The 26,541-nt window shown below is 48.5% G+C and overlaps 3 protein-coding genes and 1 long non-coding RNA gene across 7 annotated transcripts; 1 reads left to right on the plus strand and 3 right to left on the minus strand.

Moving 5' to 3' along the window:
* Window positions 1–1,416: 1,416 nt before the first annotated feature.
* HOXA4 (homeobox A4) lies at window positions 1,417–3,780 on the minus strand. Its single transcript, XM_084508035.1, has 2 exons — window positions 3,100–3,780; window positions 1,417–2,599 (listed from the first exon to the last, which is right to left on the minus strand). Exons 1-2 carry the CDS (start codon window positions 3,704–3,706, stop codon window positions 2,271–2,273), a joined length of 936 nt encoding a protein of 311 aa, XP_084364161.1. The 5' UTR covers window positions 3,707–3,780; the 3' UTR covers window positions 1,417–2,270.
* A 149-nt stretch (window positions 3,781–3,929) lies between these two features.
* LOC311430991 lies at window positions 3,930–25,836 on the plus strand. Of its 4 annotated transcripts, none has more exons than XR_014689158.1 (3): window positions 4,264–9,814; window positions 23,582–24,375; window positions 25,516–25,836. It is a non-coding gene; the product is annotated as an uncharacterized lncRNA (long non-coding RNA). The 4 variants fall into 4 exon arrangements; XR_014689159.1 differs by having other exon boundaries at window positions 4,265–9,814; window positions 23,582–24,055; XR_014689160.1 differs by having other exon boundaries at window positions 4,265–9,814; window positions 23,582–23,661.
* HOXA5 (homeobox A5) lies at window positions 14,781–17,516 on the minus strand. Its single transcript, XM_084508033.1, has 2 exons — window positions 16,737–17,516; window positions 14,781–15,760 (listed from the first exon to the last, which is right to left on the minus strand). Exons 1-2 carry the CDS (start codon window positions 17,296–17,298, stop codon window positions 15,510–15,512), a joined length of 813 nt encoding a protein of 270 aa, XP_084364159.1. The 5' UTR covers window positions 17,299–17,516; the 3' UTR covers window positions 14,781–15,509.
* On the minus strand, window positions 19,348–25,701 carry HOXA6 (homeobox A6; the record flags this gene model as incomplete). Its single annotated transcript, XM_084508036.1, has 3 exons — window positions 19,348–19,639; window positions 20,993–21,250; window positions 25,509–25,701. The coding sequence occupies 3 exons, from the start codon at window positions 25,699–25,701 to the stop codon at window positions 19,380–19,382; spliced, it is 711 nt and encodes a 236-aa protein (XP_084364162.1). The 3' UTR covers window positions 19,348–19,379.
* Window positions 25,837–26,541: the final 705 nt, after the last annotated feature.

Here is a 26,541-nt window from a genome sequence, read left to right on the forward strand (position 1 = left end):
GATTAATGATTCTCGCTAAAATTGCTATTTGCAGCGTGATTTCATTTCTCTTTTCAATGGGAGCAAACAGGTTTATACGCATAGGCTGCACACCAAAGAAATCCTGCATTGCCAGTTAATACGTTTCAGCTGGAATTTTGCTCGCTTGTGCTAATGTGGGCTCTAAGTATATGGAGGGACTCTCGAGCAACGCACAATACACGCTTGCAGATAGCAGTCGCCTCACTTACAGCTATATTCTCCCCCTTTATAAGGAGGCAGCTGGCAATTTAGGGTTTAGCAAACAGCAATACGTGAGTGCAAGCGCGCTTTTCAGGCCTGCTTGCTGGTCGGGTTCGGAGACAGCGGTGTTTGCTCAGCGTATTTACAACCGCCATATCTCTGATGCTGAACATACTCTGCCAATGACACGTTAAATTTTTCACCCGGGCGCTACGTGCTCCTCGGACAGGCAGGGATGCTCAGCATAACCAGGGCCTGGTGCAAGGCACCCGAGGGGTGGCGAGGCACCCACTCCTCCGGCCTCCACCACGTGAAGGGTCCAAAAACCCCTCTCGGATGTGTTTGGCTAAGCAACTAAGTCTTGGCCTTCGGTGGTGCTTCCCTGGAAGATTTACTAGCGCTGGAGCTCCTTTCCATGTTTTTTCCTCCCCAGCTCGGTGCTGGTCTCGGAAAGAGCTGTGAAAGCCCGCGGAGGCAGCGAGGGGAGGCTCCGAGCTGCAACCTCTTGGCCCCCGGTTCGCCTCCATCGTTTGGAGGATCTCGGTTAGATAAACGGTTCGAGTTGGTTGTGCCTGGCTTCGTGTCACTGCTAAGGCTTTCTCTAAACGTTTCGAAATGGTCTTAAAAAAAAAAAAAAAAAAAAAAAAAAAAAAAAAGGAAGAGAAACAGAAAAGACAGCTAGAGAAACTTCAGGTTACCGCCCATGTATTTCCCTTCGAAGTGCTAGCCAATTGAGAAATCACAATCGGATGAAAATGAACGAATAAATCACGACTGGCTAGAGATTTAAAGTGTTATCATGGGGAGCATGTGTGACTTCTCCTCCAGCAAAATCCGCCAGGGGAGCTTATTGGCTCCCAGTAGAAGCTCAGTTTCTCTGTGCTGCGGTCGAAAACAGTCTCAAGCCCAGCGATGGAGAGCCGGATTAATTTTGCCACAAGTCTGCTAGAGAAGACCACTCACCTACACAATACAGCAAGACCTTTCCTCGTCCTACTGTGCCTTTTTTTTTTTTTTTTCTTTTTTTTTCCAGGCAGGCACTTAGGATTCAAGACGCTTTGCACTATATTTAAAGCAACCATTACCTTATTGACAATATTAATCCAAGTTAAAACAATGCCTTAAACCGTTGTTTTCCGTTCCTGGTGCCAACACCAGCGAAGCACAAGGTGTAGGAAACAGCACTGAGGGGACTTGTGTGTTTCAAGCGTTTAATTCTTTTGTACAGGATAATCTTTATTACCAGCATTTGGCACTGTTTACATTACACCAAAAATCCACAAAATTGTACATGGACCCAAACGATTGAGACGGTGCCAAATATGAAGACAGCAACAGCCTTTATAGCATTTTTTTGTTTAAATAAATGCAACAGGGAACGTGGAGAAAAACTAATATATCACAGCTACAGCGGGGGCTACACTTAAAACCAGTTAAGTTACCTTTGATACATAAAACACTTCCCTTGAGACAGCGTGAGGGGACAGTTTTCTTAAGTTTTTGACCTCCGTGAACGTGTTCACTCGCTTTCCTGTGTTGGCGTGTGTGCAAACGTGTATGTGTACCCTCACACGCACACACACGCACACGAGAATCCACGACCACGCCACGAAACACCGCTATTCAAGTCAATGCCTTACACAAGTGTCTCACGAGGTCTTGGCTTTGTTTTAACCGTCTTTTTATTTTTTAAAGTGTTCTCTACAAAAAAAAAAAAAAAAAAAAAAAAAAAGTCCGTCTTAGGTACAGAGAATTCGTCCGTGACAGCATCCAGCACTCTCTTACACCGAGGGCAAGAGAGTGTTTCCATAAATAGAAAAAAAATGATGGGCATGGAACCATTATCTATATACAATGTAGACAATCGTCCGGGTTTTGGTTTAAACATGTGCCCGTTCTTGGGCACGTCTCGTCTTCCTTTTCTGCTCCTGTTTTATTTTACACAGTTGTTTGGTCCAAGCGGCCAACCACCAGCACGGGCAGCTGGAAAACCCCAATAGATAGGTAAATATATATATATTAAAAAAAAATAATAATAATAACCGTATTTATAGCGCGGCTGCGTTGGGTGTAGACCCATCGAGCGGATGGGGGTGGCCCTGTGTCTGTGCTTTGGACTGCTGGCTCAGTGTGGACTGGTTTGAGGAGCGCATCTTTGTGTTAGGCAGTTTATGGTCTTTCTTCCACTTCATGCGCCGGTTCTGGAACCAGATCTTGACCTGGCGCTCGGAGAGGCAGAGGGTGTGCGCGATCTCGATGCGTCTCCTCCTGGTCAGGTAGCGGTTGAAGTGGAACTCCTTCTCCAGCTCCAGGACCTGCTGTCTGGTGTAGGCAGTGCGAGACCTCTTGGGTTCCCCTCCGTTGTAATTGGGATTGACTGAACGTGTACACACGGACACACACACGCGGAGGGGAAAGAAAAGGGGGGGGGGGGCGATGGAACATAATCATTATATAATAACTTGACACCAGGTTCAAATAAGATACATAACGGCAAGAAAAATTGTTTCGCAGCCTATCGACAGTGGGGACAATCGAGGAGCAATAAAAAATGGTGATGGGCATTTGGGTTAGAAGAAAAGCTTCAAAGACACATGGCCCAGAGCCACTGCAGGGCAATTAAATTTATGGGGGCTATAATTACTGCCCTAACAGTTTGGCGTCTCGTAAATCTTTTGATAAAGGACCCCGGATACAAAAGGTTTCTCACTTTTTTTTTTTTTTTTTTATTAGGAAACGCGGAGGGAGAAGGAGGGAAGGAGGAAAAAAAAAAAAAAAAAACACACGCAACGACCCGTCCCGGCCCCGGCAGCACCCTCCCCCCCTTCCCTCCTCTGCAGGCTCATCCCAGCCTCCCCCTTGCCCGGGGCAACTCACCCGTGCTCACATGGATCTTCTTCATCCAGGGGTACACCACCGGCTCCTTCCCCTTCAGCCCGGCCAGGCTCTTGTCGGGCAGCAGCGGGCACCCGGCCCCGGTGCCGGCCCCGGCGGCGGGGGCCGCTTCGCAGCGGCGCTGCAGGGCATGGCCGGGGAGCAGGGGCTGGGCCGGCCCGGGGTGGCCCTTGGCGGGCGGCGGCGGCGGCGGCGAAGCGCCCGGGGGCGGCTGCTCGGGGCCCGGGGCGGCGCTGCCGGCGCTGCTGTAGCTGTAGGGCGCCTGGGGGTAGGAGGGTGCCTGCGCCGGGTACAGCGCCTCGGGAGGCGGCCCCGGCGGCCCGGGCGGCGCCGCGGGAGCCTGGTAGCCGGGCTCCCTGCGCGGCCGGGGGAAGTACTCGGGCAGCGGCGGGCCCGGGTGCGCGGCGGCGTGCAGGTGCGGCGGCGGCGGCGGCGGCGGCGGCGGCGGGGCGTGCGGGTGCGGGTGCGGGTGCGGGTGGTAGCTGGCGGAGGAGCTGCCGGCGCTGCCGCCGTGCTGCGTGTACTCCTCGCAGGGAGGGAATTTGGGCTCGATGTAGTTGGAGTTTATCAAAAACGAACTCATGGTCATTAATTTGTGAAGTGCAAAAATACTAATTTTTCTCGCGTTGTCGTTTTTCTGGGCTCGACGAGGCCCCTCCCCTTCCCCCCCCTCTCCCTCCCCTCCCTCCCTCTCCCCCTCCCGCCGCTGTCAAGTGCTCGCCGCTGCCAAAGTTTGGGCCTCCAGCTTTCTCCCCCCCCCCCCTCCCCTCCGCACTCCCCTCCCTTCCTCTCTTCCCACCCCTGGAGCGCGTACAACACACACACACAACACACGCGCACACACACACACACACACACCCCGACACACCATCACCACCTGACCGCCAGCGCCAATTACCGCGCGGGGCCGCGGACCCCGGATCAGGAAATGGAAGGAGGGCGAGCGGCCGCAGGGCTCGGGGCAGCTCCGCACCCGCGGGCCCTCCGCGGGGGCCGCTCCCGGCGCCGCCGCCGCCTCCGCGCCTCCTCCCGGGGCGGCCCCGACGGGGGCTCCCCCGCGCCCCGCGCCCGCTCCTCACCCCATCCCATCCCATCCCCGCCGGCTCGGGCCGTCGCGGTGTCAAGCGAGATAAAACTAATCCAGACCTGACAGTTTCGTGTTTTTTTTTTTTTTTTTTTTTCCCCACAACACTTTGGGTTCGATTTTTTTTTTTTTTTTTTTTTTCCCCTATTTAGCGGAGCGCAGCCCAGCTGCGTGATCCGGAGGGAGGCAGGCGTTACACGGGGCGTTGCACGATCGGTTTAAGCGAGCCCATCTCCAAATAGCCTCGAGTCGGGGCTGCCGGGCTGCGGCCACCTCCTCTGCTCCCCCCCCTGCCCCCGGACCGCGGAGGGCCGGCAGCCCCCGGCCCCCAGCGCCTCTGCAGCCGCGGTCGCTGGAGGATGAGATGCAAAAGTTAGCGTGGACGGCGAGGGAAGGCCGAAGACAGCCCCTAAGTGTCTTGTGGGGCAAGGGAGGGATACAGCGAGGCTGGGAATAACGGGGAGGAGAAGAGGAAGGGGGAAAGGGAGGCGGACACGGAGGTCCCTAACACTTCCTACCGGCGGCTCGCTGCTCCCTTCCCGCAGAGCAGCGTTTGCCAAACTACGAATTTAAGCCCGCCGCTTTGGTGTGCGTGGTGCTGGGTTTATTTCTGGATTTCTAATTCCACGAGAAATCGCCTGAGCCTTCGCAGAAGTAACTCAGAAACCCTGGTGTAGGAGGGAGAGGGGGAGAGGGCACTCGGGCACTTCTGCCGTGCTAAAACTGAGGCTGTTAACGATATTTTCAGCTCAGAGGGAGAAGAGGCAACCGCCCTGACCTTAGGTAATTGAAATTTGATGGTGAAACTAATTACACTCTTATTCTAAGGGGAAAAAATACTTATTGAACGCCATCTACTCTCGTAGATTGGGAGTTAGAAGCGAACTTCTCGGATTTTTTTTTTTTTCACCTTTTCACGAAAGCATAAAACCACGTATAAATATTTACCGCACCCCTCGCGAATATAATTGCTGAGTGGGTAATCTCATCCCCTGGTATGGGAAAATACATCTAATATATCAAGCGTAAATACGATACGTTTTAGATCTTGCCCTCCTAAAGATATTACATTAACAGTTAGCCTGGTTTAAATTCAGATTATTGCCTTTTGCAGTTTTATAGATAATGGATACATGCAATAAAATTCTATTTGAATATATATTCTATCTAACTAGACACACAGCGTATCGATTTATATTTTCTACACACGCACACACGCACATTGCAGGCGGCTTGTAATATGTTAGAACATTTCCAGCACTTGGGTATACTGGGGTACTTATCTAAACAATCACTCATTTCCTGCTCATATCGAATGTCTAATTTGTAAAGAGAGTTAAAACACATTTACTTACTCATTTCCAACAGCACATCTATGGAACTCTTTAACTGGTGTAATAGATAAGTTTCTCTATTTACTCTGCATGGAGAGGAAATGCGGTTACACACACGCACCCAGAGAGAGAGCCGCAACTGTGCAGCAGCACCCATTTGACGGGAAAGGCGACATTGTTTTATTAATAAACAAGCAAACAAACAAACAAGCAAGCAAAAGCAACACGGCGACTCATACTGTACAAGACTAAAGCTCCCACCTACGTTACTGTAAAAAATGAAAGATTGTCAGCGACCCCCGCGAGCAGAGAGCAGTTTCCCGGCGTCCAGGAGATGCATGCACGCACACAGACACACACGTACAAATACCTGCTGGCCAGCACCAGATGAATTACACTGGATTACCGTACCCATTATCCTCGGCATAAGGGACAAGTCCTGAGACACTATGGCTAGAACACTACAGCAGATACCGTGCTCCCGAGCCACGGTAAAACACAACGAAAACTGGTGTCCTGATTTGTAGGCTGAGCGCTCTATTCGGAGAGCTGACCGCGTTCTGCTTCCTATTATTTACCGTGATTAGATCTCAAAGTATACTTGTTTCACTGCACCTCTTTCTACTGTGTGTCTCTGGCGCTCGGTTAAACGGAGAAGGATGCGATTTTGTATACGACTGTAAATCTGCAAGGTGACCTGAGCTGCGCGGCTGCAGTCTGTTTTTTCGTGTGGTTCTATTAGTCTGCGAAGATGTGCTGAGGCAGGACCTCCAAAAGGCCTGTTCCATGTCTTTGTGGTTTTGTTATCATAAACAAGAACCCAGCCAAGACCACCAAGTGTTATCTTGCACACGGCCATTTCGACATTTTACTGCAAGATTTATGGCTGTAATAAACAATCTCAGAAACCCTTTTTTTCCCCCGGTACTTCCCTTTAACAAACTTGTAGCATCATCCTAACCTCTCAAGGAAAGAAAAGGAGAGGAAAAATAGGCCAGGTCCCTTATTTTTGCAGGAGGATTGAAGGCTCGGTTTCGCTGGTGAAGGAGACTTTAATCAGTTAATAGAGGAGCCAGAGTTTCCTGGCCGAGGCTGGCCGAGGAGGAGATGGGGACTGCACTGGAATGAAGTTGAGAGGGAGAGAGTTAATTGCCATGCACCAAGAAGAGCCAACCTCATGCATACCCAAAGAGGAGGAGAGGGGGATCCCCCTTTTTTCTAGGGAAACGTCTGAGCACCCCTGCTCCCCTCCACGTGCGCGGCTAAACCGTAATGACAACGAAAGAGAAAATAATAACAAGAATAGCAATAACAGCAGCAATAATAGTAATAATAATAATAATAATTCAAGTCAACCTTTCGCCGTGCCCGGGCACCCTCCACAGAGAGAGTGGTAGGAGGAGGAAGAATCGCACTAGCAGCCTGGTTTGAATTTGATTTGAACCATTTTGAATATATTTAGCCCCAGCTTTCCCCTCTTGAATGCGAGGCTGTCCCAAGTTTCAAAGTGACCGAAAAGTGACACCGTGTGCATTTTGTTTCTTATTAATCTTACACATTGACAGTCTTTGTTAAATAACAAGGCGTGCCCTTCACCAGGCGACATTTTCATATTTGTTAGACGCGGTGACCTGAAGTTCACCTCGGCCTTGGACTTAGTTTTTCTAAAAGGTCTATAACAGTGTCTTTTAGATAGCGGGGTGCTTTGCCCAGGTCACTACTTCTAAGGGAAAATTAAGAAAAAATCGCGGGAAAATGTAAACGTTATGGAATGTATCGACTGTATTCCCTCCTTTGTTCCTGGGAATCATAAAGCCCCGAGGCAGCTACTGCCTTCCGCGGTTGCAAGCACTCGCTCTATATGGTCGCTACTGGGGCAATGTTCATATTTTTGCCCAAGTTCATACTTTTGTGTAAGCGGGGACTTCACTGGCACTGGCTCTCTTCTTAACAACTGGATGTTTGGCGGGATTTGCTTGCTCTGTCCTGGCATGGTTAAATAAACACATAGAAAATGTGATTTGTGCCCGGATTTGAAATGAATGGTCTTTTGACCATACCTTCCATACCAGAGAGCAGTGTGCTGAATGCAGAGAGTGAAAGGGGAGAAATAGTTTGTCTCAATTTATTAACTTTTTTTTTTTTTTTTTTTTTTTTTTTTTAAGGAATAATCTAGACACCGATTCAGAAGATTCAATATTCGCTGAAGTTTCAGCTTCCTTGAAAATATTCCCATTATTCCCATTGATATTTTTATTCTAGACTGGATTGAAAAATATGGAATTCGAGAGGCTAATTGTTTTGGTAAGGAAGCAAATGAATTTCAGTCACCTTCTCTTGAGTAACCCAGTTATAGCAACAGCTTTCATTCTGGGTGTATCAAAGACGCATTGTTGTTCTTGGAAACAATCTGCCTGCTATTCTTTAACAAAATAGATATTTGGCTATGGCTTTTAGCTTGTTATCAGGCTTCGCTCTTACACCAAATAAATACTCTAGATGTGAAAGGTTAAACAATATCTCCGGTGAGGGAAGGCTCCCCAAACGCGCAATGCCAGGGCTCTCTGCAAGTTAGCAGCAGCAGGGACATGCGAGCAACGTCTACACGCCGAGCAAATACTTGCATGCACACCTTTTCTGCGCTTCGGCAGGTACTTCGGGCAAAATCTCCAATAACAACATTGGCTAATCTGAAATCTAACACCTCGCAAATTTCTTCCCAAGAAATATCGCCCGGCTGCCACGATCCAGCTGGGTCTGTAGCAAATAATTCACGCGTGCCCAATGCATCGAGGACGGTGTAGCCTCCTGCCTTTGGGGTCGAAAGGCGTGGATGGCGGCGAGGTGCGCTCCTTTTCTGCATTCCTCATGGCATTGTCCCCTCCTCCACACCTTTCACAGCTGTTTATCAATATTTTGGAATCTCCTTTCCCCCTTCCATCATTGCAACCTGAATCCGGCGGCGCCTTGCAGTGCTCTCCCCAAAATGCAGTTCCCTGTGCAATATTGGCCACTTCTCCCTCCAGACCCGCCTAGCCGAGGAGCTAAAGCTTCAACACCGAGGCAGCACTGGGAACAAAAAATCCCAGCAATGTGGAAATAACTCTCTGCGCAAAGAAATTCCTCTAAACTTTTTTTTTTTTTTTTTTTTTTTTTTTTTTTTTTTTTTTTTTTTTCTTGGCGGGGGAGAGGAGGGAAAACATCCCTTCCTGCTCCCCATTTCACTGGCAACTGCTGCCTCGGGTAATTCCAGTAGGCTCTGAGGTCCATCCAAATCACGGAGCCGCGCTGGGCGCCAGCTTCTCCACAATATTTTCCATCGGTAGCACAACATGGCCCCATCGCTCCGCGGTTTTAAGCGAGCTCCCTCGGACTAAACATATAACCCGCCCGTATTATCTGCAGCATGTCCTGTTTAAGCACAGTTTAGTGGTCGCTACAGAAACGAGAGCAAAAACAAAGACGCGGCTAGGATCGATACACACGTTAATAGCTTTGCTCCTATCTTATCTTCCTGCCATTTTGCAAAGTGAGAAGGCTTAACATTAAACCTCTTAAAGCGGGTTATTATATAATAAACAAGGGTGAAACATTTTGCTACCTGACTCTCGGAGGAGGCAGCACCAGCGGCTGGCGTGGGGGTAACATGCGTGTTTACCTGCCGCGCCTGAACCCGAGATATTCAGACACAAATGTGGCCGATAATTCAAGATGAAATACAACGTGTATTACTCTTGAAAAGAGGAATTTTCTATCCTTTCCTCGGTAATTGAGGTCATTCAGCCAGTAGGGTTCACCTGGAGTCCATACTGTGATACACACGTAACTCAAAGCTATTTTATCTTTTGTGCTGATAGTCAAGATCTCGGCTATAACATTGACATCAAACTCTGTCTGGGCGAATGACTAAGAGTGGTGCAAAACGTAAACTTTTGACCCTCAACTTTTTGACCTGCAGTTGTAACGCCCTTAACCACAAAGATATACAAAAGCTATGCAGCTTCTTTTAGGAGTAAGAGACTCGCACTGTTTGTTTCAATAGTTCTGCCGTTTCCCCCCGCTTTCTAAGGGCTTTTTTTTTTTTTTTTTTTTTTTCTTCTTGCTGTTGAGAAATCGGATACGTTTGCATTTTTAATTATTGCTTTTTTTTTTTTTTTTTCTTTAATCTGGCAGCTTTGTAAAGTGCTGTTAAATCAGTTTGCACACCCTTTCGGCAGCGTTGGAGGAAAGCCTGTTACTCAAAGGCGCTATATGGTTACAATTGCAGGTGAAATGCTGGGTAAGTTCTGGGCGTGAGGTTGGAAGGATGTAGAGACTGGCGTTGGGGGAAAAGCTGCAGCTCTCTGCTGCTAGGGTCTTAGTCATTTCTCCTTGATTTAAACATAAAGAAACAACTCTAATTGTTTGCGAAGCCTTGTCTAGGCAAACGAGTTGACTGTGAACTTGGTCTAAAGCGAGCTCTGCTGGTGATTCCTAGGGTGTGCAGATTTATCTTTTCTGCATTTACTTAACCTGGCAGTGAACTGCACGGGCTGCCATTTGTTATCTAGAGACAGACTTCACCTCAAGCAAGGACTGTTCCACAAAATTGCAATAATTACCCAATAACCTTCATAGCAAATATTATTATTGAAAAGACATTTTTGGGGGGTTATAGGAAAGATTCCTTATGCGTGCTATAAGGCGAAATCCTAGCAAATTTTACACGCTCTCCGTGTCAGATTTGATATTGTTTGTGCGTGTAGCTACACGAACATGTGACTATGATGGTCCATGAGTATGTGCCTTCCAGAGAGACGTTAGTGGGGATGCTTTCATTTGAAAGGAATAATATTTTCGAAGATGATCAGGCGGCTGTGGGAGCTGTATTTTTTTTTTTTTTTTTTTTTTTTTTTTTTTTGCGCTCTGGGTAGCAACTTTAACAACAAATTGGGGATATTTTAAGGGCAGGCAAGAGAAAGAGCTAAGAAAGCAAGGCGATGCCTTGACTTGGTCAGGAGATTTACTTATGTCTGCCTTTAATGCGTTAAATCTGTATTTGCGGGGAGGGAAAAGGCATTGCTCCAGTATCCAGGGTTTGAAATCGAAACCTCCTGATCCGCCCCTCCTGATCTGTTCCATTCAATTTCCCATGGAGCAGATTGCAAACCCTTCTATTGTCACCCTTCCACAGATACACACTTATTAAACGTAAGGAAATGGCAGAATAATAATTTCCCCGTAATGTTCTGCAATTAGGGCGTTTGCGCGGCTTAGGAAGCGCTTCAGAACTGTAATTTACGGATGACTTTCAAGCGAATTGTTCTACTTCTGGTTTAGAGAAAGTTACGACTTACAAAGTCACTAGTTACACACATTAAGAGAGTTGCCTAATCTTTAATTGGCCTAACGCTTAGACATGACACACTACACTCAAGTATTTCTTTCAGAGGATTAAGTAAACTATATTTCAGTGCGCTCAACGCCACTTGCCATGCCTAAAGTAAAACAAACTCGCACGCATTAATCCCCAAAACACAGCAGAAAAATAATGTGCGCAGATAAGACCTCTCTCTCGATTCCAGGCGATTATTCTCCATGACATTTTTCACTCAGAAAACAATTAGGACCTGGGAATATTTTTGTAGAGTTCGGCAGTCTGGAGTTGTTTGAATTTAAAATTTAAAAAGTGGATTATAAAATCTTAATGAGCTTCTGGTTTTGAGTGACTTCGACTGCTCTGCTTAGAACAAGGCAGGGCCAAAAATATTGAGAAGTTGTCATTGCTAGCTAACTTTCTCTTGTTTTTAGTGTGCTTCTTGCAGTACGTGCGGGTTTATATGCTTATGGGTTTCGTGATATTTTTTCTTTCACCATAGTTCTTGAATTTCTGTTCCCAGCATTACGAGAATGTACTCTAGAAAGCACATCCAAAAATGTGAAAGTAATAGGACCAAATCTTTCGCTTTAGACCATTACAGCGCGGGGTGATATCCAGGTTCCAAAAATATTAGTTGAAAGGGTGTGGGGGTGTGTTTGTGTATTCACCAGATAATTCAAATAATGCAATGTTGTCGACTATTGAGTAATAGTGAATGGTTCGCGCCTAGTATCATTCTCTGTAACAAGAACAGGATTTTCCTTCAGAAAAGGACACGTATATGAATGAAGCCCAAACTTTTAAAGTCCTTTCATGCCTTTGCCTCGAACTATCAATTTTTTATGGCACATAATATAATATAATACACGCCTATCATAAAAAAACTTTCTGGTATTCCTATTGATGAAACTGTGACAGCTAGTGTACTATAAAATCCCCAGCTGTTTATTACGGAAATAATTTTCAAATCTGTATTTGGATATGCGCTTTTAAAGCCTTTCCCATTTTTTGAATATAAAAACATATGCATGTGTGTTTGTTTAGTGCTCACAGAAAGATCCACAGACACAAAGGCTTCGGACTTCATTTATCTTACACAGGAGGCTGACTACAAATATTAAATATTTGTAAAACTTGGAAATCTTTGAGCTGAGCCAACCTTATATACTACCGTTTCTTTAACATGAAAGGGAGACAGATTTAAGAAAGGGATCAGTCGGCAATGTCAGTCGTGGACCCTGTGCAGACCTTGCAGAGGTACGCGCCAACCTCACCCTCCTGTACCCCTCTGCCTTCCTCTCTTTTTGCTCTCAGTGCCACATATCGTCCAAACTGCAGCTTTCAGGCTGGGTAGCGCTAGCAAAATACAACAAAGCCTGTCTCCCATCTCGCATCAAACCGCCCAGTTCTTCTTGAAACTCGAGTTTATGACACATCGAGGAAAACAATGCAACCTGCAGAAGCGATTGCGTTGAATCCCTTCTGATCCGAACCTGAGCGGAGATACCCACAACTGGTTTGCATACAGAAGTATTTTGGAGCTAATTCTCAGATCTCTTCCCCAGCCCCCGAATAGTCCATCCAAACCCCCACGATCCCTCTCTCTAAGGGTAAGGATCAGGCCTTAAAGCTACCCAAAGAGAGACAGAGCTCCTTTCACCCTTTCATTCAAGTCCTGGAAATTCAAAGACTAAAGTTAAATCCGGCCATAAAGTTTATTGCTGAGTAATCACACTCTAGTGAGAACAGTCCACTTAAATAAAAAGAATGTGGAAGTAAACATGCAGCTGGGGCCTACCCCACAATGGCAGCCAGCAATATAAGGCAGAGAGGGAGAGAGCAGAGCTATGGGGATATTTACAATCTTCAATAAACCAAGCCCGTATTTCATAATTTGCAGCACTCTAATGACCTGTAGTCTCTTGTATTAATGCTACAAGTTACAGTCAATTGGTTCGCTTAAAAAAAAAAAAAAAAAAAAAAAAACTCGCAGGAACATATATATGTATACACACGTACACACCCTTTGTATGCATAAATACACCGGTATTGGATAAACAGATGCATGTGGCCAGCTTTATACAGGCGCATATGTAGATTTGTACAGGCATGCACACGCGCACGATTCACATATATTTATATTTGTATATTTACACGTAGGAGCTGGAAAAAGTTACAGCAATGTTCTAAATATGCTCACTCACAAGACACTACACACTCGCGGATGGACGTATACACATAGCTAAAGCTTTCTGCACGACCCATCGCAGAAAATAGGAATCTTAAGCACTCCAGTGCAGTCCGTGCCATTTTAATACTCGCTCTGATGTGCAACATATTTTGCCAATCCAAAGATTATTACCATATCAGCACGCCTCCACCTCTATCATGCTTATTTAAGACACTGCCCAGATAATATCAAGCCCTATCTATTTTGTTTCCCTTTTTTTAATCGCCTGCAGTAACTAGTCCTTGCTAAACAAAACCTCTCCAAACTTGGAGAGTCTATTGGAGCAAAGGAAGTAATTATCTTCTGCGGTAGTCAAAGTGATTAAAGCTAGGCCCCAAAATCCATCTCTGCCAAAGTCGCTTATTGTGGTTTACTTTGATTTGATCGTTAAAATACAGCGCTAGCTGCTGCGAGTGAAGGGATGGGGGAATTTGCAGCGCAACCTGTATCATTAGTGGTTGCTCCTGCCTCTCGGGCTCGGTGGGACAGTCCTGAAAGGCTCGAGGCGGACAGAAAGGGAAAGAGAAAGAGAAAGAGAGAGAGAGAGAGCGAGCGAGCGAGAGCCTCGGCTCCCAACTGTACAAATAAACTTTAAGGAACTTGTGCACAAAACTTACCTTGACTTGCAAGGAGCCATTTTTCATACAGTACTGAGAACTTGTGGTTTGGATACTTCTGTACCTAAAACTGACAATTTGAATGGCCAGGAGGCACACGTAGCCTGCAAAAGAGTCAAATGAAGTCCAGCGTCAGTGAGATTATATGTTATGTGGTATATAATGTTGGATGTCAACTCCCCAAAACCATAAAACTTACTTTAATGGCACCACGTGACTTTTTATAGCCAGTGAGCCTATCTGTCTGTGCTATGGATGATTTTACGATCTAATTCATAGACAAAACCCTATTCATTTGGCACCCAAATGTCATATAGCCGGAACTGGGGCTTATAAAGTTTACTGTTTTATAACTTTTAAGGGAAGGCATCAATGTAACCAGTCAGTAAATGTGCAAATCTTTAGTTGCTCTTAGAAGCTCAGAAGAGTTAACCATTCAAGCTCTGATGGGGTAAGTAACATTGCGTTTATAGAAAACTAATCGTAGCGAAGAAAACCAAAAAAATCTGTAAAGGGCAAAAGTGGGAAAGTGGCTATCGAGTGTTACTAATAGACGCAGAGGGCTCTAACGTGGCTGTCCTGCAAATATACTTAATGAAACCACAGGAGAAAATCTAGAGCGATGCAAACACGTCTTGGAGTTAGCAGGGTGTTTTAACAAAGCACATGTTTTTTCAACCATCAGCAAACAACTAACAGTTGATTCACCCACAAAGGGTGTTGATTGTGGTCCTGCAATGCAGCTTTCCACCTAGCCAGAAACCATTAAGGAGGAACTTATGGTAAAACTTTCAATTAAAAATACTGGTATCGGACAAATGCAGCTCTACCTCTTGCAACGTGCAGCGTGAGCCAGGTAAAATATTATTACAAACTCTGCACGGGTTAATATTTCTAAGAGGCAAATCAGGAAGCACAACTTCTTGCTTTGCACAAACCAGATCACGAAAACTTTACAATAGAAAGTTTATTTTTTTTGTTGATTTCCAGTCAGTTTTTTTAAAAACAAATACAAAAAAAAAAAAAAAGCTGATCACAGTTTGCTCAAACAGCCAGACTTTGACTATATTTGTAACTTTGTTCACAAAAAAACATACATCACAGAAGCTGCGCTTAATAAGAGCCACTTCTAAGAGTTCGTGCAAAGAGTCATATACAAAGGCACAGCAAGGACATACTGCTTGGAATCACAGTTTTCGTCACAGATTCACTATTCACTACACGTAGGACAAGTTCAGTTGATTTCATCATTTCACCTCTACAACAGCATTAATTACACAGGAATTATATAGGTAGTTTGAATAAAAATATTTTTAACAGCTTGGAGCTATACAGACATTAACACTTGACCACACATGCACAGTTAAGCAGGTTGAGTGCAACACATAACATTTGTACTAAACCGGGGGAGGGTTTCTTTCTCTCTCTCTCTTTTTTCCTTTTTTTTTTTTTTTTCCTTTTTTTGTTTTGCTTTTTTTTAACAGTTACTTCAAGTAACACATCTCGCTTCATATAAATAAGTTAAAACATCTATTATTTTTTTCAAGACAAAGCCATTCAAGACAAAGAAATGTACGATAAAAGCAGATCTACTTATACACGCGAGAGAATGGTAATAAACAGGCTCATGATTAAAAGATGAATAAGGGCGACAAGAACAGGGTTTCTTCACAGAAGTAACACAAGGAAGTTTTAGAAAGTCAACTTAGTACTGACATGAGACGCAGGGTCAGCTAATACTGCTCAGTACTTTTAATTGATCAAATGCTTAGGGACGGAATGCCCCTCCTGCAGCTGCCATGCTCATACTTTTCAGCTTATTATCCTTTTTCCATTTCATTCTCCTGTTTTGGAACCAGATCTTTATTTGTCTCTCTGAGAGGCAAAGAGCATGTGCTATTTCAATCCTTCTTCTGCGGGTCAGGTATCTATTGAAGTGAAATTCTTTTTCCAGCTCCAAGGTCTGATATCGGGTGTAAGCAGTCCGAGCCCTTTTCCCTTCTGGTCCCCCTATGTTGTCTGGAAGAGAAAAGTACATGATTTAGATTCTCAGCAGCGACTTGGAGCCTTCGTGTCTTATTGCAGCCACGAGCCACCAGGACCGTTATTCTCAGCCCTGCTCGGTTTTGTTTCTGGTTTGGATAAATGCTCAACAAGTTTCCCCCTCCAGCCCCTTTCCGAAAAGGCTTGGGGGAGGGGGGCTTTGGTGGTCGTGGGAAGTTTTCGCTCGGATTTTGCTTTCGATTTCCCCCAAAAAGAGAAAACTACTCTTTCATCGAGCGCTTAGTGCTCTCCCCCCCCCGCCAACGCCTCCCCCAGCTAAGCTGGCGTGGAGGATGCCCGCGACGCTCGCCGGGCTTTCGGGGCTGGGCGAGCGAGGCTGAGGCTTGCAGCCCTTTCCCACGGCCAAGCTGGGGACGGCTCCGGGAGGCGGCGAGCCCCCGGCTGCTCCCCCGGCCGCCAGGGCACGGCAGGTAGCGAGGGCTGGGGGCTGCTGCGCTCCCCCGCGCCCCTCTGCCCGTTCCCCCGGAGTCCGGGGGGGTGCTCGCCCCCCTCCCCCCCGGCTTCCCGGCAGTGTAAAGTGCCCTCCTCGCCCTCGGCTATTCTCTTTTTACCACGGCTCGGCAAAAGAAAGGGGGTCGGCAGCGCTGTTCCCACTGGAGGATCCCCCTGGAAGAGCAGAGCCAGGGGCAGCCCCCGCTCTCGGTCCCCCCTCCGGGAAGGCGTCTGCTGCTCCCCCGCTCCCTGCGAGCCTGGGGCCGGCGGTGGGAGCCGGGCGGGCTGTGTTCGGGGGGCCGTGCGCTTTGCTTTCGGGGGGGACTTGCCCAGACAACGGAGCGGGCTTCCCTGCGAGCGGAGTTGTGCGCGGAGGCTGCACGCTTCTCACGCCCTCCTCTCCCCCTCTCCCCGACCTTGCTCGGCGCAGACACCCGGTTTACATTAAAGGCTGCTTTTCCTCCAGAGAAATAAAGAAAGAACAGGGTATTTGCTTTACCATGACTTATGTGCAGTTTTCGCATCCAGGGGTAGATCTGGGGCTGTGAAGGCTGGGCTGTGCTTTGGTCGGTCGGGGCACTTGCCTGCTCGCTGCTTGCTGGAGTGTCTTCCTCAGTCCCAGACGAGGTGCCAACCCCGTCCCTGCTGATGTGCGTGTTGCTGCTGGAATTGGACGAAGTGCTGGTGGAGTTGGCGAGGGAGTTTTTCACCCCGTGGTGATTCTCGCTGACAGGCGAACCGGCCACGGCGGTGCAGGGCAGAGGGTCAGGGGGAGGCGAGTGGGAAGACGTCGCGGGCTGGTTGTACCTGGGCTCTGTCGAGGCAGAGGTGGTGTTGGCCGGGTAACTGCGGGGTCTCTCATTGGCACCAAAGTGGGTGGAAGCAGAGCGCCCGACGCTGAGGTCCATGCCATTGTAGCCGTATCCGTACCTGCCGGAGTGCATGCTGGCGGAGTCCCTGTATTGCTCGCTCACCGAGCTGTGATCTCCATAATTATGTAACTGGTAGTCCGGGCCATTTGGATAGCGACCGCAAAATGAGTTTACAAAATAAGAGCTCATTTGTTTTTTGATATGTGTGCTTGATTTGTGGCTCTTGGTCGTTTTGTGCGTCTATAGCACCCTTGCACAATTTATGATGAATTATGGAAATGACTGGGACATGTACTTGGTTCCCTCCTACGTAGGCACCCAAATATGGGGTACGGCTTCAAATCACGTGCTTTTGTTGTCCAGTCGTAAATCCTGCCTGATGACCTCTAGAGGTAAACTCGTGCACTGGTGGGGGAGCTGGGAGGGCGCGGGCGGCCCGGGGCGCGCCGCCGCCGCGCGTCGCCGCCGCCGCCGCCCGCCCGTCCGCCGGCCTCGAGCGCCACCCGCTGGCGGCGCGGGGCACGGCGGCGGCTCCGCGGGGTCGGCCCGGGGTGACGGCCCCCGACGGCGGCGCGGAGAGGAGCTCTCCGCCGGGGAAGGGAAGGGGCCGCCGGACGGCGCTTCCCCGCCGCCCCCCGGCGCTTCCCCGGCGCCCCCCGGAGCTTCCCCGCCGCCCCCCGGCCGCAGCTCGGCGGGGCTCCGTGCCCCCCGGCCGGGCGAGGCTGGGCTGCGGCACGCACAGATCCTGCGGGATCCATCGTCGGATGCCGGCCGCGGGCGAGTCCCTGTCGGGGTTCCTATGATCGTCCCCTTTCTCCCCCGCAGCGGGTTTGGAGAGGCGAGCGGGTCCCGCCGGCCGGCGGTGGCAGGTAGCTACGCGGGCAGGACACGGCGTTTTTCCTAGCTAGGGGGGCAAATTCCAGGCGGCTGCACGGTCGCCGAGACTTTTCCTGCCTCCCAGAAAAAATACGAAGCCGGTGGTAGCCATTTTGCATTAGGATTCTCGAGATGTGGCTTTTAAAATGTTTAGAGCGGTCGCCCAAACTGCGCTTCCTTGCAAACAAAAGAGCCTCGATGCGTGTACAAGTGGATTTGTACACAGCTTCACACGCACACTCACACACGCACAATATAATAGAGAGAGCTATAACGTATATATTAATCAAAATTTTCACTGCGCCTATATTACTTACGCAGAACTCGACATGGAACCATGTTATCGAAGCTACTTTTCCTTAGAGTATCTATTTATTTATTTATTTTTTCTCAGTGCGAGGAAATGCGAACGTGAATCAAGATACCAGAAAAGCTGGGGAGAATATCTCCGAGTTAATCCGACAGACACTTTTCTTTTAATTCAAAATAGGAAGGGAAAAAAAAAAAAAAAAAAAAAAAAAAAAAAAAAAAGAAGACCGACCCAAGCCCACAAATCCCCAAGAAACGTAGTCCATAATTCAAAGCCCCTTCAGTGTACAGCCGAGCTCACCGAAATCTCGGTGTAAGCTCAACGGGAACCACAGAAATTCGCCCGCTTCAAAACCTCTTCCCTCGCTCGTCCTAAAGTTGAACGCCGTGCTCTTACTTTAATACCAGTAGTGCAGATTAGAGTCAGTTTAGCGGCATTTAGAAACCTCCCTGCAATTCATTTTTCGCTTTAACTGCAAGCTTATACGCAACTTTTTATACAACGATTTTTTTTACAGTATTTTTCTTCTTTTTTACTATTTAAATATCTTATACGTGTGTAAAACTTATTTTTTTCTCCCCTACAGACCATAAAATCCCAAACATAGCATAACGAGACGGCCCGCCGTAGCGAGAACTAGTAAAAAGATAAAGCCAAGATTTTCTAAAATCTCTCATATTTCTACAATATGCACATTCATAATCACACACACACACACAAAAAAAAAAAAATACTAGCTTATCTGTTCTCACACAGGCACGCCAGGGACACTCACCCACACAGACATGCTCCCCTCAAATATTTAAAAATCTGGGCCGTGTCTCTAATACTTTAAGCAACACCATTTACGCTTTGGAAAAGTGGCTATGTATATACATGACCGCAGCTCGAAAGCTAGGACTTCTACGTATTTTAGAGAAAGTCACAGTTGATTGCAAATGTACATCTTTTTCACCAAGCCTTTTGGGAATTAATAGGCTGTGACAAACCTATAGGATTTTAGTAGCAGAAGGAACACAAGGTAAATAATAATAGTAACAGTAAGCGCTAAGGAAAGGCCTGGTAGCGTTTATTAAACATGGTTCTACTCCCCTGACTTTTCCTCTGTTTCTTCGCTGCTGGGTTGTGTGGAATTTATGAATTTGTTTTCCTTTTTCCATTTCATCCGCCTGTTTTGAAACCATATTTTAATCTGGCGTTCAGTAAGGCAGAGAGCGTTTGCAATCTCAATGCGTCGTCTTCTGGTTAAGTATCTGTTAAAATGAAATTCCTTCTCTAACTCTAGCGTTTGGTATCTGGTGTAAGTTTGCCTCCCTCGTCTCCCATGAGTTCCATATACTGTACCTGTAGAAGTAAAGACAAAACGATCGCATTGGACAGGGCCCAGTGATTTCAGACCAGAAAGAGCGGTTAGTATATTCTGCCTCCTTTCGTAGGCACAATCTCATGGGGGCGGGGGGCTGGAGGGGGTGCTCTGATTTTCTGGAGGCTTTTTTTTTTTTTTTTTTTTTTGGGTCCCTATTTTTTCCTTTTCTCCTGCCTGAACAGCTGTAAAAGCGGACGTGCGTCGTGCTTCTGGGGTAACCGTGATACAAAGCGAGTCAGTAAGGTGGACCTAGGGGAAGCGAGGTAGGTAACACCCTTATAAATCGCCGAGCAGGAGCTGCCCTCTGCATGCAGCCAGCCTGTGCGCACACACGCACACACACAGACACACGTGTGCGGGCCGGGGAGCTGCACGCATGTGTGCGGGTGGCTGCGGGCGTGCACAGATGCGTGTGTTTACACAAACACGCTCTATCGCCGTGGCTATGGCTACGGAGGGTCTGTAATTTAAGTCTCACGATAGACATCAGCTAAAGATCATAGAACAGCCTTTGCCATTTGCTCCGGAATTTATTGCCCTCGACTGCAAAGCAGCATCAGAATGGTCTTGCTGAAAGTTTAACTTTCCAAAAAAGAAAGGCAAGCCACAGTCCAACAAGCGTAAACCCGGGAGGGGGAGAGCGGGGGAGCCATTAGCGAGCACTGCAAGGAAAAGTGTTAATGGGATGATTCCAAATAAGTGCCAGCCCGATGCAGCCCCCCCCCCCCCCTCCTCTCCACCAGCACCACTCCTAGACGGAACAGTTCGGTTCTGTGAAGTTCACTTGTAAGGCAGAGAAAATCCGCCGTGCCCTGGCGGTGCGCACACGGCCCCAGAAACGTGCTCCCAATATCCAATCCTTCCACGCTAACGAGCTGGGGGAGGGGGGCGAGGAGGAATGTGCCACAAACGCATTGCATCCTCAGCGCAGAGGGCATAGTCCTTACATCGCTCTCTGACAATGAAGGAGCCGAGCAGAAGCTTTGGGGTGGCTTTAGGAGAGGGGCGAAAGCTCTCTGCTCCCTCTCTTGTGGTGGTGTTGTTATTTTTATATTTTTTTTTTGCCTGCTTCCCAGGGGTACCGCAGTAACTTTCCCCAGCGGACCCCCGAGCAGGGCTCTGGCCACCGCTCGCAGGGTGCCAGTGTGCCAGGGCTGAAATAACCTGGGAGGGTTTCACGTTACACGCTGCCCTGCAGAAGCCATTTCTCTCCAGCAGCCCGGACTCTATCTAAGGGGGAAAAATTTTGAAAAATAACAAAAATCCGGGGGAAAGAAACTTTTCCTGTCCCCCCCCCGCACCTCCCCTCCCCGTTGCATTCAATGCCTTACCAGCACAGGAGTTCATCCGCTGCATCCAGGGGTAAACAGGGCTCGTGTACTTCCGGTCGGTGCCTTCGTCATTTACAATTTTGGCTTGCACGCCGCTCGATTTGTACTGCTGCTCGGGAGAAAAGTGCGGGTAGTCCCCGTGTCCCCTCTGCTTGCCACTGCCGGAGGGAGAGGCGCTACTAATTTCCTTGTCCGAATAAAAACAAGAGGCTCCGTACTCATAGGAAGCCCGATTGCAAGCAAGGACGCTGTTGGACTGTTGGTAGAAACAAGGTGAGGTGTAAGTCTTGTCCTGCAGGCTGCTTGCCCCGTACGAAGCCGGAAAATGCCTGAGAGCATCATAGCCCGCCGGGTAAAGGGGGATCTGCCCGAGGAAAGAGTCCTGGCCACTGGGCAGGCTCCCAGGGAAAGTGGGATTCACGAAATAGGAACTCATTTGCTCTCCCCTCGCCCGGCCCGTGATTTGTTGTGTATTAGTACATCTGGCTATAACTATTAGTAGTCATCGAAGTGGTTTGTTTCTGGATGGCCGAGCGCCAAAAGCGACAGCAGAAAATAGGAGCAGCTGACGGCGGGGCGGCCAATGGGAGAGCGAGCGGCGCCCGCTCCCCCGGGGCCGCCGCCACCGCGCCGCGAAGTTACCGGCAAGCCCCGGCCCCGCCGCGCCGCCCCCGGCCCGCGGGGACCGGCCGCGCCCCCGGCCCCGGCGGCGCCGCCCCTCTCCCGGGGAGATGCCCTAAGATCAGCAATAATAATAATAATAATAATGATGATGATAATAATACAGCGAGCCGCAGCGCGCCGTGACAGCGGAGGATGGGGACGCGACCCCCCTGCCCCCGGCGGTTTAATTGGGGGTGGGGGGTGAAGGGGGGCGGCCGGTAAAAGTTGGCGACCCCCCCCCGCCCCCCGGGAGCCGCGCAGGGTGGGAGAGCCGGCCCCTGGCCCTCGGGAGGAGGTGATGGATGCTGCGGAGGGAAAGTTTGGAGCACGTGAAAAGGGGGAGCTGGGCTCCGCGCAGCACCGTGCAGCGCTGGTGGTTTTTTCTTTTTTTTTTTTTTTTTTTTTTGGGGGGGGGGGGTCTTGCCGGTGTTTGAGCCCCCGTGGCCGCCGCTTCTCCCTTCATCCCACCGCCATGCCACGGCCGCGACCCTCCGGCTTGGAGGCGATTCTCCGCGGCTGCCCCTCGGCTGAGGCTTCCAGCCCCAGCGCCAGCTTTTGTGTCGGGGGCTGCACCTCCTGCGTGGGTGAGGTCTCGTGTCTTGATGAACGCTCCGGTAATTAACGCCGAGGTTTTGGCTGGGGCAGGAGGCGGCGGCCTTCTGGGGAAGGGGATTTTTGGTTTGCACCAAGTGCCCGGGAAGGCCCTGGGAAGGGCCGGGCGAGCCCTCGGAGCCCCGCAAGCAGCCCAAATAAACTTCCACGTGTCTGCCTTCCCTGAGCCCCCCCCCCGCCAAAGTGGAGCTGAGTGAATCAAACATTCAAATTCAAAAACGAGCCAGTAGGACTATTCCTAATTAATATAGCCCCGCTAATGAGTCAGCAGAAGCCAATCGGTTTCGTTGTTGCTCCAAATAATTGGATCAAGCGCGGATGTGTGTCTTTAAGAGGGAAAAAATACATGAAACAAGCATTTCCACGTTCATTTTTCAACATGGCAGTTACCCCATAGCGGAAATATAATTCTTGGCCCAGGGCAGGGACAGTAACAGTGCTGATGAAATTCGCTGAGACGCTTTTAATTCAGCCGTAACCCTGCAGTTCCTGGGGATAGCACGAGGTTGTACATTGCAAGCTGTGTTTACTCATAATCCTTTCCCATTACAACCGATTGAATAGCCTAATTTTAAACGTGCTCTGGCAGAAAGTGGTATTCATGCGAGCCCCGTTTCTTAAAGTAGCTTTAAAAGGCGAATTTTGTTGTTGTTGGAGGACTATTTATCTCATTTCCGGGGGCGGATTACGATACCTATAAAACAGTAGTGAGTTAAAACATCTCTCCACAATAGTTTGTATTGTTCGCAGTCTCAGCTGGACTTTCACATTCAGATGTTGATTGCCTCCGATTTTTTTTTTCAACTTCCTTAACCTCTTCATCCCAGCTAATCCATAAACACACCTGGTAGAATTACATCTCTCTAGCTACAGGCTTTGGGAGGTCATTCGAGCAACGTGTATTTACTGCAAGCCAGCCTTCTCAAAAAAAAAAAAAATAGAAAAAGAAAAAAAAAAAAAGTTTTATACTCTCGGCAAACAGAGTTATAAAATGAGGGGAAGGACAGCAAAAAAGCACACAACACGGCAAGCACAAAGAGGTTTTAAAACGAGCAGATTTTTGCCAACGTGGGTCAGAACGAAAACGCACCGTGAAAAATCAAGACTTGGGGCAAGCGAAGCCCACCGCCCCTACTTGAAAAAGTTGTGGCCAGACGGCCTTTTGTTTGAATCCATCGCACGGAGACCAAACTAGAAAAATCGCTCAAGGCTTAGTTATATTTACATTTTATAGCATTGCTTACGCACTGATTTATTTCTCTCTCTGTCTTTTTTTTCTTTTTTTTCTTTGACTCTTTCCTTATGTTTCTCAAGTTCTTGCTCGCATCCAAATCAAACCGCCCAAAGGCCGACCGCGGGCAGCGAAAACATTTCTTCGTTGATCCCATAATATTGTAAGGAATTAAACGTGCACGTTTGCCTGGCTGGGTCGTGTTAGAGTGCTTACAGTGACAGCTAAGCAATCTGCACTGCAATCTCCGCTTCGGTCACATTCATGCGTCCTCTCCGCTCCTCCCCCTACCCCCAGAAAACCCCAAATTACACCGACCCGTTACCCCCGAGCTCTGGCCCTCCCGGACACATTTCGCAGCACTTTTCCTTCCCGGAAAGCCAGCCGGCGCGTTTTGCCACCGCCACAAAGTCACACTTTGCCACGGCCACTTATCCCATCCGCCTTTTATTTGTTTGCGGACTTCCCCGCACGGCCAGCGCCTCCTCCACCAAGCATTTCGCCTTCCTCCCCGCGCCGAGATCCCCGGCAGCGGCTCCAGCCACCCTCGGATGCAGGTGCGGGGGCAGTTACCCTCTTAAGCTTCAAAGCCTCCTTCTCCTCGTATACAAATCCACTTTACAAATCCTTCTTATGCTCGGCAGCGTCCCCAAAAACAACCTTTAACTAATAGCTTCTAATCCAAACAGTTTGGGCAACGCGACCCGGTGTTTAGACTGGAGGGGTATTAGGGAGCTCGCTGGGGGGATTCGGGCTCGTCCTGCCCAGCGTGATATTTCGCAGTTGACACACACACCGAGGGAAAAGCGGAGGGGAAGGGGAGGGGGCAGCTGCCGGAATACCCGGGGGCGAGCTTTGATGCTGCCATAGAGGTGAGGTAGGCCGGATTTTTTTTTTTTTAATCTCTCTTTTTTTTTTTAAAGTATGATTTAAATTTCAGTCTTTTTAAAATTATTATTATTTTTTTCCCCCCCGTGGGCTCCCGCAGGAGCGCTCCCAGCGCTGCCCTTCGCAGGGGCTGCGGGGGCCGCTCCGCTCCGCGCCCGCCTCCGCCGCTCGGCCACGCCGTGGCAGCACTGAGCACCCGCGGCCCCGCAATAAATAATCCGCCGCTCCCTGCAGCTCCACTCCGGCGGATACCGCAATGCAATGCAAATGCGATGCTTTTAGCAGCCCGGCTGCACAAACAGCGCACATTTCCAGCGCTCCGAGCCGCTCACCCGTGATGGCTGGCACCGAGAGGAAGGGAGCGGGGAGGCGGCGGGGTCCCGGGCTCCATCCCGGGGGTCGTTCCCCGCCCGAGCCCCTCTTCCGAGCCGAGGGGAGAAAGGGAAAATCTCCGTCTCCGGCGCTGAAATCGGTTTCACCGCCGCCAAACCCGCTCCGCGCAACCGGGGCGCGCAAAGCTGCCGGGGCGCTGCTCCCACGGCCCCGCCGCGGGGCGCGGAGCTGCTGCAGGCAGCGCCCGGGCTGATAAAGAAAATCAAAGCCACATTCCCCGCTCTAGAAATAACCTGAGGAGACATTGTGCTGATTGGTGTGATTTTTCTTTCCTTCCCCCAACCCCCCTCGAAATAATCACAAATAAATTACATCTACAATTCAGCTGCCGCAAATGAACTTTAAGCTAATGCTGCGAAAGACAAATTACAGCTTTTATATTTCTATATAATTATTTTTTTTTCATCCTGCGGGGGAAAAAATATTAAATATCTCCTCGGATTGATATTGTAAACCTGAAAATAAGCTGAATGTCACAGCAACCCCCAGGCAAATGCAAACAGAAATAAACTTCGTGAAAAATCCACGGCTTCCCTATTAAATAATAGCAAGTAGACATTTTATTTAGGCATATTTTTGCATGCACTGGTTAAACCGAAATAAGCTGAGCTGTGGCCACATCTATTTTTGGCCGGTAGCATTTCCATTTGGTTTAATTGCACATGTCTAATATTTAAACGTATTAAACCATGTTTCCCTGCTTACGGTAGTGTCATATACATTTCTCACCTTTTAGGTTCTGGCTCACAGGAGCCCCTGCGACTTTGACAGCTGTCGCTTTGGCTGCACAGGAGACGAATCGCCCTCCTTTTGGTGCCAGAAGAAGCAGGAAATTAGCCAGGTTGCAAGTTGAAAATCTGCCACGCCAGTGCTTTGAATCCAATATGCCACACCTTCCAGCGGGGGAACTGGAAATTGCCATCCCGGATCTGTGTTCTAGGCGGCTGCTTATGCCGAACCTCCGCACACTTTGTTCACTATTGCCTTACAAAGAACAAATGAAATGGGGATTGAAAGCCAGAGAGATCCGAAGCAGGACAGAGCTCAGCAAAAGAATGCGGCTCTATTCTCGCAAGGGAAATTATAAAAAAGTTCATGTTCACGGTTACCATCCACATGACCGACAACGACCAATGGAAAAACCGAACAACTCATAAAGTTGTATTGCAAAGTTGTAAATTTTCATAAACAACAACGGATTTATGGCCTTTTCCTCATCACTAAGAAGAGGCAGGTCTTAGAGAGGCGCCATCTTACCACAGAGGCAGCTCTGGAGTTTTTTAAAAGACCTGGAGTTTGCACTAATTTTATTAAAATTACAATTAGTACGTTGACCAGGAACTGAGCGCAGCAGAAAAAAGGAACTTCTGCGCAAATGATGCTTTCCTTCTACCTGTATTTATCCCGTCGAATAAAGGGACTTATCGGGCTTATTTTTTTCTTATTTTCATTTTTTTCTTTTTTTAATGATTGAAAATATTTGATCAACTTGGCGTTATGTGGTACATTGAAAAAAATTATCTATTTTTAAAGCAGGCTTGTTTTTCCCCTTTTTAATCCCATTCTCATATCCCCCGCATCTAGAAAGCCGCCGGCGCGTACCCGAACATTTACACTTGGAAGTTTCGCATCGCACTTTTTGTTCATTTCTAAATATTATTGCACTGCCTACGATTTCGGCTTGGTCACGGGCCGCCTGGGCTGGGATCGCGATTTCAAGAGGACACTGGAACACGGTGGAAGGAAGCCCTCCCATACAGAA

Source organism: Aythya ferina (assembly GCF_964211825.1).
Source record: "Aythya ferina genome assembly, chromosome: 2".
In the NCBI taxonomy this organism is placed as follows: domain Eukaryota; kingdom Metazoa; phylum Chordata; class Aves; order Anseriformes; family Anatidae; genus Aythya; species Aythya ferina.